Source organism: Canis lupus, chromosome 5, assembly GCF_048164855.1.
Source record: "Canis lupus baileyi chromosome 5, mCanLup2.hap1, whole genome shotgun sequence".
Classification (NCBI taxonomy): domain Eukaryota; kingdom Metazoa; phylum Chordata; class Mammalia; order Carnivora; family Canidae; genus Canis; species Canis lupus.
This window is the reverse complement of record NC_132842.1, coordinates 39610302-39625492: the sequence shown is the minus strand read 5'-3', so window position 1 is coordinate 39625492 and position 15191 is coordinate 39610302. Positions and strand designations below refer to the sequence as shown.

The window sequence follows — 15191 nt, the reverse complement described above, 5'->3', positions numbered from 1 at the left end:
CACCCAGGCTCATTTTTTTTTAAGATTTTATTTATTTATTTATTTATTTATTTATTTATTTATTTATTCATGAGAGACACACAGAGAGAGGCAGATACACAGGCAGAGGGAGAAGCAGGCTGTCTGTGGGGAGCCTAATGCGGGACTTGATGCCAAGACCCTAGGATCATGACCTGAGCCAAAGGCAGATGCTCGAGTCACTGAGCCAGCCAGGTGCCCCTCCCAGGCTCATTTTTTAATGCACACTTTTCTTACACAAATAGAAACTAACACTTTACTATGACAATGCAGCTCAACAAGTTGTACAGCTCCACACAGGTATCCCTCTATTTAAAGAAAAAAAGATATTTCACCTCACTGGCTAAAAAGCAAATTAAAGAGAACTGAATCCTATTTTCCATTAGAATTCCAGTGCAAATTTGCAGACACATGCCCACAGGAAAGATTTCCACCTGACATAACTGAACGTTTATGCTGTAACACAATGAGCCATGACTCCCAACCAGTGCTTGATGTGCTTTGCATCATGTGCCAGCTCTCCTTCCATGATTAGGGGATTTTCAGAACTGCAACACTTCCCCAGCTCTCAAGCCTCCCAGTGTTTTTAACTGTACCCTTCTGCCCCCACTAACACCCATATACACCTTGCCCTTTTTCCAGTCCTTAGAATGTCTCTGCTGTTCCAAGGTCCCCTTTACAGGAAAGTCAACGTTACCAGAGTTTACCTACCCTTTTCTCTATTTAGATGCCTTGTACTGTTGATCTGGATAGCCTATTGTTTAAAACACAATATACAACAGCTCTATGGCATCTTAAGTGCTCCATCAAGTTATATATAATGGGTTGCCTTTTATTTTCACCAATGTAATTAATTGACAGTCACATTTCATCAAATATACTCAGAATAAAAGGTCGGTATAAATTGGGATGGAAAAATGGCAAGAGTTTTCCACTTTGGAATGTGACTGATGAATGAAAGTGGAAAGTATCAATTTCTTCCCATGGGCAGCTTTTGAGCAGGTCACATGGCAACAGCCCCACATTAGCGCTCTGATTTCTTTTTAATGCCATACAACGCAGCTACTCGCAGTACGGAGAAAAATGTCTTGTTTTCATTTTTAGAGCAATTTGAATGATCCTATTGTCAGTGGCATGCTCAATAACCATTTTCTGTCACCATGAAGGAGAATATTCTCTAGGTTGAGATTCATAAAATGTTATTCTAATTGTGCAGTGACTGAATATATAATTTAAGTTGTAGTCTTAAATTTCAGTTCTACCTCACATTATCCCACGTTCTGAAAAGCCACACTTTGAAAACAAGGTGGAGGGAAAGGCACTATTAATGACTTCCATGATGGACTAGCCAGGGGGAAGAAAAGACTTACTAGAATTTGAAGATCTTTAGGGTGTTTACTTATATGCAAATTCAGATTCAAGTACAACACATGATTTGAATTTCCTTTTTTAAATGACTTTTGGGGGCACCTGGGTGGCTCAGTTGCTTAAGCGTCTGACTCTTGATGTCATCTCAGGATATGATCTCGAGGTCCTGGGCTCTGTACTCAGCAGAGAGTTTGCTTGAGATTCTCTCTTCCTCTTCTTCTGCCTCCTTCCCTGTTCATGCACTTTCTCTCTCTCTCTTTCTAAAATAAACGAATCTTTAAAAAAAATTTTCTGGATGTTTTTGTTTGTTTATTTGTTTTAAAATGCATAGTATCAACAGACTGAGCAAAGAGTTCAAGGGGAATATCAGAAAGAATCAGGTGGTTTATTTAAAGAAAGCAACCATGTCTCTACCCAGTATTTCCAGCCACCCTGGTAATTACTAACACTTGCACAGCAATGACTGGGTGCCAGGCACCATTGTAAGCACTTTATATATAGCAACTCATCTGATTCTCATAGCAGCCATATGAGGTAAGTACTATTGTCCACCTCCATTTCACAGATGAGGAAAATGAGGCACAGAGGTAAAATATTTTGTCAGTGATCCCAATAGCTAGGGATTCAACCTCAAGCACTCTGGACCTCAAAACCCAGGCCCTTAACCACCATGTTCTGCTGCCTCTGGCATTAAGGAGCAATCCCTAACATATATGGGAAGAAGGGAGGAGGAAATAGAACACTTCAGCAGAAGGAGAATTTATGAAGAAACCTGGTTGGTCTCATAACATTCTTTGTATTCTAGTAGAGTTCTCTTCATCGTGGAGCTACTTTCTCAATTTTGGAACACTTTTCTGACTCCTGAGTCCCTCCTGGATTGTTCCATAAACCCTGACTGCACCCGGCTTTGATTTGCTCCTGCTTGGGTGAACCAACTAAAAGGAGACCACAGGGAACTTTGCTTCTGCTAAGTGTTTTTCTCAGTCCCCTTGAGCTCAAATCTCGGTGCAGTTGCTAAGCGCACATGGAGTCTTTCGGTAAGATTTCCAATTTGTATGTAAAGTGCTTATCCCAATGCCTGAAGCACTCAATGGAAATTTGGAAAAACTGTTATTATTATTTAAAGTGCCATCACTCCATCACTGCTCTCTTGTTCTTCTGTTAAGACACAGTGCAATAGTGTATGCAAGACAGTGGCATCTATGACCATAATTGAACTCTGCAGTAGGCGTTTATTTCTCATTTTTCTGGAAGATATTTATGGAGCACCTACATTTATTCCACATACTGTGCCAGGTATTGTGATGACCATGATAGACACAGTTACTATCTTGACAGGGTTTACAGAAAATGTAAAAGACACAGTTAAATAATCAAGTATAATATTATTTGTGCCATGGTAAAGGAAAATAGAACCCTCTGGGTCAAAGATAAGGAGTGCCTAACCAGATGCAGTGGGCTAGGAAAGGCTTCCCAGAAAAGGGAATCTCTAGATTGGAACCTGAAGATTTAGTTCATCAAAGCCGGTGGAAGCAGAGTCTCAGACAAAGAACATCACACACAAAACCGAAGAAGCAAGTACATAAGAGCATTCAGAAACTGAAAGAAATTGAGTATAGCTGAGGTTAAAAATGCAAAGGGCAGGATGACAAGAGAAGGTTCTGGGGAAGGAAAGAGAGGTCATCTCATGAGGGGCTGTGTAAGGATTTCTGGTAAGGAGTTTGCATTTAACTCTAAGAGCAGTTGCAAGGCAATGAAGAACTTAAAGCAGGAGTGACATAGTCAAGCTTGAATTTTAGAAATCTCACCATTTTTTTCAGCAGTGAGGACAGATCCAAAGGGATAACACTGAATTTGGAGTAGAGAGGACAATTTAAGTTTCTTTGCAAGAGTCTAGAAAAGTGTTGGGTGAGGTCATCAAGAAGAAAGAGCCACTGGTTGACCAGTGAGCTGGACCCAGGCAAATCGGAGGCTCCTCAACCCTTCCCTGTCTTTGGAATATGCTTTCTGCTTGCCTTCCCTGCTCCCAGAAGCCGCTCCAAGGACACAGCCTGAGATAGTGATATGGTGTTGCGACCATCTGGATGGTTTATGTCACTGAACCCCATTAAGGCCACTATGTAAACTTTTAAGATTTGGCAGATGGATGCAGAATCTATTTGTATTGTGGCCGCCCCAAACCAGCCTTATAAGTACATTCTTCTGCTTATGAAGCCTGCTAGCTGCCAATCTAGAGAGATCTGCCTTTCTTCAGTCTCTTCCTGCCCTCTGCATACAAAGCTTGGTTTCAGATTTCACTTGGGAAGCTCCCAGGGTTTAGAGGCAACAAAAAGTAGTGCTGGTGGTATGGGCCAGGGTAGCATCAGTGATGGAAAGAAATGGATGGACTTGAGAGAAATGAAGAACTGGTAGGACTCATCATAGGTTGGGAAGAAGGAAGTCAGGGATGCCACCCAGGTTTCATTCTTCCCTGAGGACATGAGTGACTGACGACAGCAATTACTGTGAACACAAGTAAGACAGGAGGTTTGGGGAATACAGATGATGAGTTCAGTGCAGTTGAGCACAGTTGAAAGAATCCAAGAATATAAAATTTGAATAGCCAGGAGGGAAACTTTCCCACCCAAAATGAATCTTCTTCCCAGTGTATAGGACCTGCTGCACATCTCAGCAGGCTCACTATACCCTTGATGTTAGCCCATTTTAATAATAAGAACAGCAAGGGAGGGGCTCCTGGGTGGCACAGTTGGTTAAGCATCCATTCTTGATTTTGGCTCAAGTCCTGATCTTAGGGTTGTGAGGTCAAGCCCTGTGTTGGGCTCTGTGCTCAGCACAGAGACTGCTTAAGGTTCTCTCTCCCTCTTCCTCTGCTCCTCCTGCCCTTCTTCCTCCCTCTCAAATTAATAAACAGATCTTAAAAAAAAAAAAAGAACAGCAAAGGAATATTAAATAGTTCTTGAGTGCCTGGAAATAAAAATAGGGGTTTCTTGTATTGCCTTCCAAAGCAAATTAAAAATTAAAAATGGATTTGCCTTGGGTGAACTAGATAAAAATAATTAAGAATATACTTATCATGATGAACACTGAGTAATATTAAATTGTTGAATCATTGTAAACTTGAAACTAATATAATACTATATGTTTATTATGCTTCAATATTTTAAAAAATGGACTTGCCATCACTTACAAAGATTTCTTGCCAGAAATACTGAACATGAATCCAATCGAGTCTCTAAAATCTAGAGTCTAGATCATACAAATTCAAAAATATAGGGTTCAGGAAAAAGAATGTCTTAATGAAATCACAAAAATCATAGAGATGCATCAGTAAAACCCAGAAAGCTAGATATTGAACATGGCAAACAATTTGGTTTCTTCAAACAAATAAATTGACTTTAAAAGAAAGGAAGGTCGGAGGGAGGAGGAGAGGGAAGAAGGGAAGAAAGACGGAAAGAAAAAGAAAGAGGAAAGGAGGGTGGGAAGGAGAGATTAAGAGAGATTTAAGATATACATTTTGCTACTTTGTTGCATATGGGATAAATGCAATATCTTTAAAATTTTGAAGAAGCAGCAGTAATCAAAGATGATGGATAGGCCTTACTTGAACCTTGATTTAAGAAGCCAACTTTAGGAAAATACTGTAACAAAATCAAAGAAGTTTTAATATCAATTAGATATTAGATGATAGTCAAGAATTACTAATTTTATGTGTGATAATAGTATTACGTTATATTTTATTTGAATCTGTTTCATTTTAGAAACATACAGCATTGTATTTGTGGATGAATGAAATGATTGATGTCTGAAATTTGCTTCAAAATAATGTAGTGCAGACAGAAGGGGAAGTAGGTAGAAATATATATAAAACAAGATTGCTCTTGTAATGTTAATTGTAATTATTGGAACTGGGTTCTACATTTGGATGCACTTGAAAATTTCTGTATGAAGTTTTTTTTTCATTGACTTGCCAAGAAATGCACTATTTGAGGAAAGCCATAGCAAAAAAAAAAAAACAAAGAAAAAGAGCAACAGTTATGATGCAGAAACTGAGCATCCATGTATCCATTTCTGAAGAACTTTCTTTTATACATTGGATGTTCACTCTCTCCTGTGCAGTCACTCCTCTCCATTGTGCATGCTTGCAGGGGTGCCAAATGGAGCTTTGTTCCATATTCTCCGCAATTTCCTTTTCTCATTTGTTTGATAAGACCTAAACCTCATTAGATTGTCAGGGACATTTGGTCTTCTCTTTCCAGTTGTATATATATATATATATTTTTTGACATATTGAGGCACTTAAGGGCAATCTCAGAGATCTCCCCATCCTGCCCACATACTGACACTTCTCTTGCTGTGAAATTTGTTCAGTGATGTCCAAGACCTAGGAAGAAAGTACCTGAATTGCACAAGGACTGGGCTCAGGTAACATATCTTATTCAGCATGAAAGTGAAAACAGTGTAATAAAATATTTTACTAGCATGATTATGTCACTCTTATATTGAGCCCATTGCTCAGAGCACAGCACTTTAAAGAGCTAAAAGGAAATTACATCCATACGCCTGTCCTTTGTCATGAGTATTACCATTCCATATCTGCCCAAGCATGCGTCCAGTTCAACTTCATGATGAAACCTTATATTTAAATTGTGTTATATTTTTCAAATATAAATTAAGAAACCTTATATCTTAAGAACACTCTTTTTGAGATACTAAGTTACCTGTTCTACAACTATCAGAAGGTTTCTTACGTACCAAAACCCCTGAGAAAAGTACACTATGCCTTAAAAGTATTCTAAATGTATGGCAGAAGAGATTTTTTACTGACAATCGCAAGAAAGAACTCAAAAGCAGAAATGACTAAAACAGGACTAGGAGAGTCTCTAAGATGGAGAAAACAGAAGAACAACACAGAAAGAGGAGAGGTAGATGGTGGTAAAGACCAAACCTTCACAGTTCTGACTATATTGCTCTGTCGCTTCTTTTTTAATGTACCAACATCATATTTCTATGAGCAATAAAAATAGAAATTATCATTGCTATCTTTTGAGTAACCCATAGGAAAAGATCTAGAATCATTTCAGGATGGCTACATTTCTACCTGTTAAGAACACACCGTCCCCCTCCCCCTTTACTGAAGCTTCTAAAGTTAATGTTGGGTAAGTTATTGGCTGGCAGCAGCCACAACCACATACTTCTTCCCAATACAAGGTCATGCAGTTGAATTCTGAGAACTCATTTTCTGATAGATTTTTCTCCAACACCCCATCTCAATCAACAACCCTGAAGTACTGTGTACTATTTTAAAAAGGAAACCTCATTTAAACTGGAATCCAGATTCTAGAAGGGGAAACTCTTACACCCTACCATGTGTCATCAACTGCAGACTCAGAAGGAAGAGAAGACCTTGCAAGTCCATACTGCTTTACCACCCCCCAGGAGGGCAAAAGGTTGGCTACTCCCTTGGCAATAGCCCAGCCAAAAAGAGACTATCACAACTGAGCCAATGAAAAGCCACTATACTGCAAACTCCCAGTTTACTCCGATGGGCTTCTGTTTACAACAGCCCTTCTAGACGCTACCCTCCTCCTCTTCCATAAAAGAGAATTTCTCCCCTTTGTTCTCCAATTTGCCTATGGTTTTGCCTTTGTTTGCTTATCCTGAATTGCAATTTTCTACTATTTCCAAATAAACCTAGTTTTGCTGGTAAAATAACTAGCAGCTTCATTTTTAAGGTTAACAGTATATAAAGCAATTTAGAGAGTTTTGTGGAAACAACCTTTAAATTTAAGGAAATGAAGTAAAGAGAAGATGAAAATGCACCGACAAGCAGCAATTTGTTGAAAAGGCGATGAGTCGGTGTCTCTACTGTAATTCACAGAACTCAGAGGGGATGTTTTTGGAGTATGCGTCCTATGAATTAAACTCCCTACTTGTCAAGTTATCACAGTAAAATTAGAGGCAAATTCCTTTGATTTTGAGTATTTCAGGCATTTGTCTGAAGTAACTCACTCATGAGCAGGATTTTAAAAATGTGTATAGTTCTCTCCAACCAAGAATAGTCTTCTTAATCTCAAGCATTGGAAGATGGCTCTAACGAACAGATTCATTTATTTTCTGCACCTGTGATTTTGTTCCTCAGTGGCATGAATAGCCATTGAGTATCTGGTTCAAAATCAGGACTTCTCTTTTCCAAATTACTCAGCTCCCAATACATTTACAGGTGAGTCAAGGAGGCATTATCTGATGTTTATGATATTGCCTTCCTGTAATGCCTGAAGAGAAAAAAGAGGTAATTATTTAGCTAGTGGGGTGGTAGAAAAGGAAAGGTACATTCTCATCGTTTTATTTTTTTTTTAAGATTTTATTTATTTATTCATGAGAGAGAGAGAGAGAGAGGCAGAGACACAGGCAGAGGCAGAAGCAGGCTCCATGCAGAGAGCCCGACGTGGGACTAGATGCCGGGTCTCCAGGATCAGACTCTGGGCTACAGATGGCACTAAACAGCTGAGCTACCCGGGCTGCCCCACATTCCCATTGTTTTAAATTAAAACAAAGGACATATCTAAAATGCTTTGTGAGGCAATCCTGGCTAGTTCTCTCTCTCTCTTTCTCTCTCTCTCTCTCTCTTTAAAGATGTATTTATTTGAGAGAGAGAGAGAGAGCAGAAGAAGAGGCAGAGGGAGAGAATATCCAAGCAGACTCCCACTGAGTACAGAGCCCAATGTGGGGCTCACTTGATCCCATGATCTATGAGATCAGGACCTGAGCCGAAACCAAGAGTTGGACACCTAACTAACGGAACCACCCAGGCACCCCTACATATATTTTTTCTTTTCTTTTTATTCCAGATGTTTCTTTATGATACATCAATCACATTTTCCTGGTTGCTGATAAGTGAATCATAATCCATACCATCTCACATATCATATTTTGGTGTGTAAGTAATGTAGACACATTTCTTATCACCTTCTTAAACACATATGAACACCTGTTGACTTTAATTGTTCATAGTTCTACATTAACCATACAGTCTACCTGATTTTCACCATCAATTCTAGGTCTATATTAAGATTAAAAGCAAGAATCTAATCTGTTAATGATTGACAGGGAGATTTTGGTCTCTCAATTTCACCTTGGAAAACTTGGAAGAAAATGAGGCAAACACGGGAAGAAGGGAGTCTCCCCTCATGACTGTCAGCCAACCTATGAATGTATTTATTTCTCATTGTTCATTTTTTACTGTGATATGGATCCAGGCAAAATGACTTTGCAATATCCCCACACTATTAGAAGAGTCTGATTGCTTGGAGTTAATTCCTTGGATCTAAGGAGTTTGTATATACAATATAATTTTTCCAACCAAGGAGGAAGTTGAATTTCTTTTTGAAGAGCATCTTTTTTTTGTTTGCTGGTTGGCTAGTAGTTGTTTTGTTTGTTTGTTTTGTTTTGTTTGTTTTTTTAATATAATGATGTGGAGATGCTCCTGGGGACACATGCGGCCCCTTCCAATCTTGAAGTGGTGGTTCCAAGTACTCTGCTTGCACAGTGCACATCGGGGCTCCATGCTGGGCAGTGCTATGCAGGGCTGGGCAGGGCTGGGCAGGGCCTGGCAGGGCTAGTGCTAGATGAAGAGCATCTTTGCAGAGTCAACTCCCTGCTTTAGAGCACCTCCCATAGTTTCGGCCCATTAACCCGAGCACAACAGCTTGATGAATTAATGCTTATATAGGCACAGTTGGCAGCTTCTAATTAAATAATTATGGTTAAACGTCTGCACAGAAGCTGTTATGCACCCTAGAAAGCCAGCTGTCAGCTTTATTGGTCCTAAGACAGAGGAAGAGTTAATACTTAGCTTGGGATGTTAGGTACAAAGGGAAGTATATCACATAAAATATATATGCTGTGCAATATGAAGTTGCATTGTTTATGCTAGCCTGTCCATGAGTGATGGAGAGCAAACTGCTCCTCAGCAACCTCTCAGCAACTCAACAAAGAAGGAAGCAATTATATGATCAGCAGAGCAGAACCTGTTCAGAGCAATATAAAGAGGACATGGTGTTAGACGGATGAGTCTTTGATGAACACACAAATGTCAGTGAGCTAACAGGCAAATACATTTCAGGTTTGGGGTCTCATTTAGATGAGTAAGTGACAGAAATCTAATGTCTTTTTTGTGGGGATTATGGTTGGTATGTTTTCATTTACTTGTCTAAAGCCTCGCAAAGTGCTATATTCAAATATTAGAAATTGCAGAACCAGGTAAATATCACAAACCTAGATTTGAACTCTTTCTAAGATGCATTTTTCCAAAAACTTAGGAACAGATATTTGTTCTACAGAATTACAGATAATGTCAGATTCCTTCACAGAAGGCTAAAAAGCTACAGTCTTATCTCTACACCCAAAGAAAGAAAAGCAGTATCTGGTGACTAACCTCCAGCATCGAGGAAGATATAGATTATAGATAAAGGCCATTGATAGGGTTGTTGGACCAAATAATGCTTATTATTATACATCAATATGTTCCTGAACTGATAGCTGACTTCATTTTGCTCCACAGGCTGTCCTTTCCACACAATCCATGTGTCCTCACTTCTAAAAATCTAATGTGTGATAAACCCAGCACAGAACAACTCAGCTTGCCACTGAATTCTTTATCATGTTCCCAGCACCATCTCCACATGGAGAAACACAACCGTTGGCAAAAATCAGTCCAAGAAATTCAGTCATACCTTTATGTTTTAAAAAACTTAGACATTTTAATCCTCCAAATTTATGGATTTGCCTTAAAACAAGAATAGAGGAAACTGAATGCTAATAGAAACATTTCAAAAAAAAAAAAAAAAAAAAAGAAACATTTCTTAGGGAATTCATTTCACCCCATTCCCAGGCCCTGGTGAAAATCTACTGTTAAATCAAGCACTAAACTTTACAGACTGATTCACTATTCTCCCTTTAGAAATGAACAGTTTACAGTTTATTTAGAATGATGCCATTTCATGAAACAAAGCAATCTGTAGCATAAGTCGTCACTTAAGCCGATGCATTGACCTCTAAGAAAGGCTTACTTAGAAAGCTTCAGAACAATTGTTTCCACTCATTTTCCCCCCTCTAGTTCCCTTTTATGTCAGTAATTCTATCACCTCAGGTGTTTGAAGATATTTGCTTGTGATTGACAGTTCTCAAAGAGCTATTTCCTTTTAGATGGGTCTTAAATGAAGTTCAGTTTAATTAAGTCTGCAGTGCAACTCAAGTCTCAGTATAAAATGCTAAAGACTCAAACAGCAAATCTGTAAAGCCCATAAAAGCAAATTTCAGACTTAGTGGGGGAGCCAGGGGGTCTTTTGTCAGTCTATACTGCCATCTATCTAGCCGAGACCACGTCATTCTGTGCAACAGCCATTTGTGTTCTCAGAGCCCCAGTGAAAGCAAGTCTGGAGCAACCAGCTTAACAGATCCCAAAGTTCACACAAAAGATTGGACAGCACCACTTTATCCACTCTGAGTCTGCCAACCTCCCGTGGACCAAGAGCCAAGTTCGAACCATCATCTTCTCTTCACAATTCGATATCTGAGATATCTGCTTCCATTCCCCGTATATCTAAACCAGTATCATTTGCACAGGCCGTTGAATGTTCTCTAATGTCATTGATAAAACAGATAAAAGTTGCCTTAGATATGACATGAGACTTCAATTAGAACCTCTAATACTCTAGCTATGTATACCTCATGAGTTTAAAATAAAAATCCCAGAGTGTATTCCTTAGACACTGACTGGACATGCAGACCATAAACCTCTGTAAGGAGAACTGATACAGATGAAAAACAATAAGAACCCTTTGTACTTACGGTAGAAGACATATTCAGTATAGCTTGACCAGATCTTATCATCTGTATATTGGTTGACAAAAGATGCTGTTACAGAGGAGTTACAGGCTACCATGTGGAATCCACACTCTGACAACATATCAAAAGCCCTTTCCAGATGCTTGAATTTGAGATAAAATCTGGAGGTGTATCGTTCTGGGGCTCGGTCAGGGTCTCTGCTCTCATTCAAAGTTTCTCCGAAGACCTCTTTTGCCAAGGAAATCCTTCCACAAACCAAAATCCGGGGAACTCTCCGAAACTTGGCATCTGCCTGCCCCTCTCTGCCCATGGTACAGGACCCCCTGTAGCCCACCGTAATGAAGCCCCATTTGCGGTCCGCAGGGAGCACTGAGGAAGGAGGGCAGATTCTCGTGTCGCTTCCTTGGGAGGCATCTTCAAAGTCACTATGGCAGAATTCGTCCGGGCTTTGCTTGATTTCATCAGGGGTCAGGAGTTTGACCAAGTCCGGGAGCTGGAAGTACTCAGCCTCCCTTTTCAGTCTTCCCCTTTCTGGGAAGTGATCAGGCAAGACCACCTGCCTGTCCCTGAGATAGTCCAGAATGTAACGGAACAAGAATCCATCTCTGTCAATGAAAAACCTTCCTTTGGAGTCCTTGGCTAGATCGTTAGCCGAGTCTCTCTTTGGGGAAAACATTTTCCACAGAAGGGAATGAGGGATGCTTATTAATGTGGAATGGCGGGTGAAATAAACCTGACCCCCAACATTCAGCTCCATGACCTCAGGGAAGGAGTTGGGAACTGCAGCCCCTTGTTCTCGAGAATAATAACGACTACAGTTTCCACTCAAAGCCATTGTCCCTTTCTTCTTGTTCTTCTCCTATTTTGATTTGAAGGTGCAATCCAATGGAGTCACAGCCTTATCCTTTGCATCAACTTGTCAAAGAGGAAAAAGGATGCTAACTTGTTAAAAAACGACCTTCTCTTACCCCAGGTTTTTTTTTTTTTTTTCCCCCAAGAAAGCAAAATTTAGAAGAGTCCACAGGTGAAGTGATGCTGCAAAAGTAGTTTAAACCCTGGCTGGTGGTGAGCTATTACTTCATAGAATATCATCAACTCATCTCCATCCGATCTGCCCCAAGCTCAGTAGGCAAGGCAGGCCAAGTCCCCAGTTACTCAGAGGTCTGTCTGAAGGAAAAGAGAGAAAATTATTTCCTCAAACCCAGCATGAGTCAGAAAAAGAGACACCACTGGAGAGAGGAGAGGGAGGGAGAGGGAGAGAGGGACGGAGGGAGGGAGGATGGGAGAGAGGGAGGGAGGGAGGGAGAGATTATTTTACATAAGCAGCCCTGGAACTACTGATTTCAGCCATTCTTCAACTAAATTGTAGCTTCTCTCAAGCTATTTTGTGTCTACATGTCTATCCATATGCCTCTGTCTCCGGCAATTAGTATCAAAAAATATTTCTATTTGTATTCCTGCTTTACAAAGGAATAGAAGATTTTCAACTTCTAAAGCTGATTTTTTTCTCTCTCTCTCTCTCTCTCCAAGCTGGACAGGAAAACAATAAGTCTCAGAACTTACCTTAGTGAGTGCTGGAAACCCAGTTCCTGTGAAGAAATACCCATTTGCAAAGCAATCAGAATCCACAGCCACAGAGTCTGGAGAGCTTGTCAGATCCCAAAGAGGTAAAGGACAGAGGTATCAATGAAAAGTGCCAGAGAGATGTGCTCTTAGAAAATAATAATTATATATATATAAATATTTATATAAATGTATATTTGTATGTGCGTATATAGGAATGTATTCACTCCCAATCTCAAGTTGAAACAAGTCACAAAAAAGTTAAAGCGTGGGGAGAGGTGTGGGTGGAAGAAGCCAGGCAGAGAAAAATACCTGACCGAAGCGTCTCCAGTAAAAAGGGAGAGAGAGAGGGAAAAAAAAAAAAAATCAAACCTTTAGAAAGAATCCTTAAAACAGAAGAGAGTTGGAAGAGGTCCTGGGACTTAGCAGCTTTTCAGAAAGCCCAGAAGCAGAAAGACAGGCAGAGGCGCCCTGCTGGGGTCCCAGGCAGCCGCCCCCCCTGCCGGCCCGGGCCGCGGACTCCCATGTTCCCAGGCAGGTGGGAGCCGCCGGGAGCGCAGCCGCGGGGCGCGGGGCCGGGGCCGGGGCCGGGGCCGGGGCCGGGGCGCGGGCTTCTCCGGCGGGCGGCGGGGCTGGGCGGCTCCACGGCTCCCCGTGCGGACCGGCGGCTGTTGTGTCGGCGGCGCAGGCGGGACACCGTCCAGGGAAATGCCTATTACATCATCTTAAAGGAATACGGCTTGGGGCGAGCGCGGGAGAGCGGGGGCAGCGCGAGCAGCGAGGTCCGCGGCGGCAGGTCCCGGGGCCGCGCTCGCGCCTCTTGCTCGGTCCTGCTCGGGGCGGCCGCCGCCCTGAGCCCTGCGCCCTGCGCCCTCCGCCCTGCGCCCTGCGCCCTCCGCCCTGCGCTCTCCGCCCTGCGCCCTCCTTGCTCCGCGCTCCGCGTCCTGCCCGAGCCCCGAGGCGGCCGCCCGCTCCCGCCTCCGCTCCTCCGCCGCCGCCGCCACTCCCCAGAAGGGACCCCCAGCCCCGCGGCGACGGAAACGCCGGTGACTTTGCATCGGAGAATCTACAAACCGACCCTTGGCACAGGCTCTGGATTTCCGCTGAAGGGCAAATTTCCCCTCTGTTGCTTTTTTTTTTTTTTTTTTTTTTTTTTTAAAAGAAAAGAAAGAGCGCACAGCGAACGACCCCAGTGTTCAAGCCACAAAAGTGGCTTTGCCTTAAAAATCAAAGGGGATTAAACCCTGTTCTCCCTCGGACGCCCTCCGTTTTCCCCCTTCTTCTCCATCCCTCTGCCACCCTACCCCCAGCAAATGAATAAATGAATACAGTCTCTCCGGAATCAGTGATGTGCTCTCCAAAGAATACAGGAGGCCCGGATACCCTCGGAAAGCCCAGAGTTGACATCAGCAGGTCACTATCTTAGCTTACCTGTAAGACATGGTTACCTGCAACCTTTTCCTGGGGCTGTGTCTTGACTGAGCGTCTCTTTGGACATCCCCCAGCCCCCTCCCAACTCGTCCCAAGAGGACTCCGGTGGAAGACACGCCCGGCTAAGAGACATTTTACTCCTGTCCCAGAGGGCTTCCTTAAGTGCATCATTAGAGTTTCAGGAAGGCATTTCCAGGGCAACCTAATCCACTAACAAAGTGCTTCCAGTTGATCCTGCCAGTCAATAATGGTCCTGCCAACAGCTTACAGTAAGTGGACCATTTCTCCTTTAAAATGCCAGTGTCTTAGGACGCACACTCCTCATCAGAATATAGTATTTCATCTATGAATAATACATGTGAGGCACACTCCATCCCAAATAATTGCTATTTTTTAAAAAAATGAAGGCCAAAGATGGACATGAAAGTATGAATTAGATACATTCTAAGGGATCGTGTGTTTATTGCCAACTCTTGCCCCCAAGAATTAGCTTAAAGATAGACTCAGCAGCAGGATAAATTAATTTCTAGTTTAACAATCTTTTCTTCCAATAACTATTAGGTTACTGAACGCATTCGGAGTATTAGCTAACATTCCAACACCTGATTATAGTTGACTTTGTTTCTTTAACTAATGTATTAACCTGTTCTGGCCTCAATCCTTGGGGTTTTAATGCTGGACCAATCAAGGGAATGTTTATTATTTGGTGCACTTGTATCGCCATCTAGTGTCTATAAGCTATCAATGCAGATCTGTAACAGCCAAAAGTTAGATTTTTTTTCTTTTTTGGTAATTTTTATATTCGTTTAAATATTACCGGACACACACTGTTCACCATGATGAGAAAATAAAAATTTAGCTGCCACAGGACAAAGGAAAAAATAATTCTGAGTCCGTGCCTAGTAAGTACTGGGTTGAGTTGTAGTTAAAAACAAGCAAATGTTTCTTTTTCTTTTTCTTCTCTT

The 15191-nt window shown here is 41.6% G+C and overlaps 1 protein-coding gene across 3 annotated transcripts in view; it reads right to left on the bottom strand.

The window, feature by feature from the left end:
• Nucleotides 1-14378, bottom strand: part of KCTD16 (potassium channel tetramerization domain containing 16) — a 259493-nt gene extending 245115 nt beyond the window's left edge. The window contains exons 1-3 of one of the 3 annotated variants that reach the window (XM_072826327.1): nucleotides 13168-13361; nucleotides 12796-12880; nucleotides 11236-12399 (exon numbers count right to left, since the gene is read on the bottom strand). In XM_072826327.1, the coding sequence (XP_072682428.1) occupies nucleotides 11236-12067 (832 nt within the window). In that variant the 5' untranslated portion in view covers nucleotides 12068-12399; nucleotides 12796-12880; nucleotides 13168-13361. Of the gene's footprint in view, nucleotides 1-11235; nucleotides 12400-12795; nucleotides 13374-14226 lie in introns of those variants that run through there. The other 2 variants (XM_072826328.1, XM_072826326.1) reach the window with 2 other exon arrangements.
• Nucleotides 14379-15191: the final 813 nt, after the last annotated feature.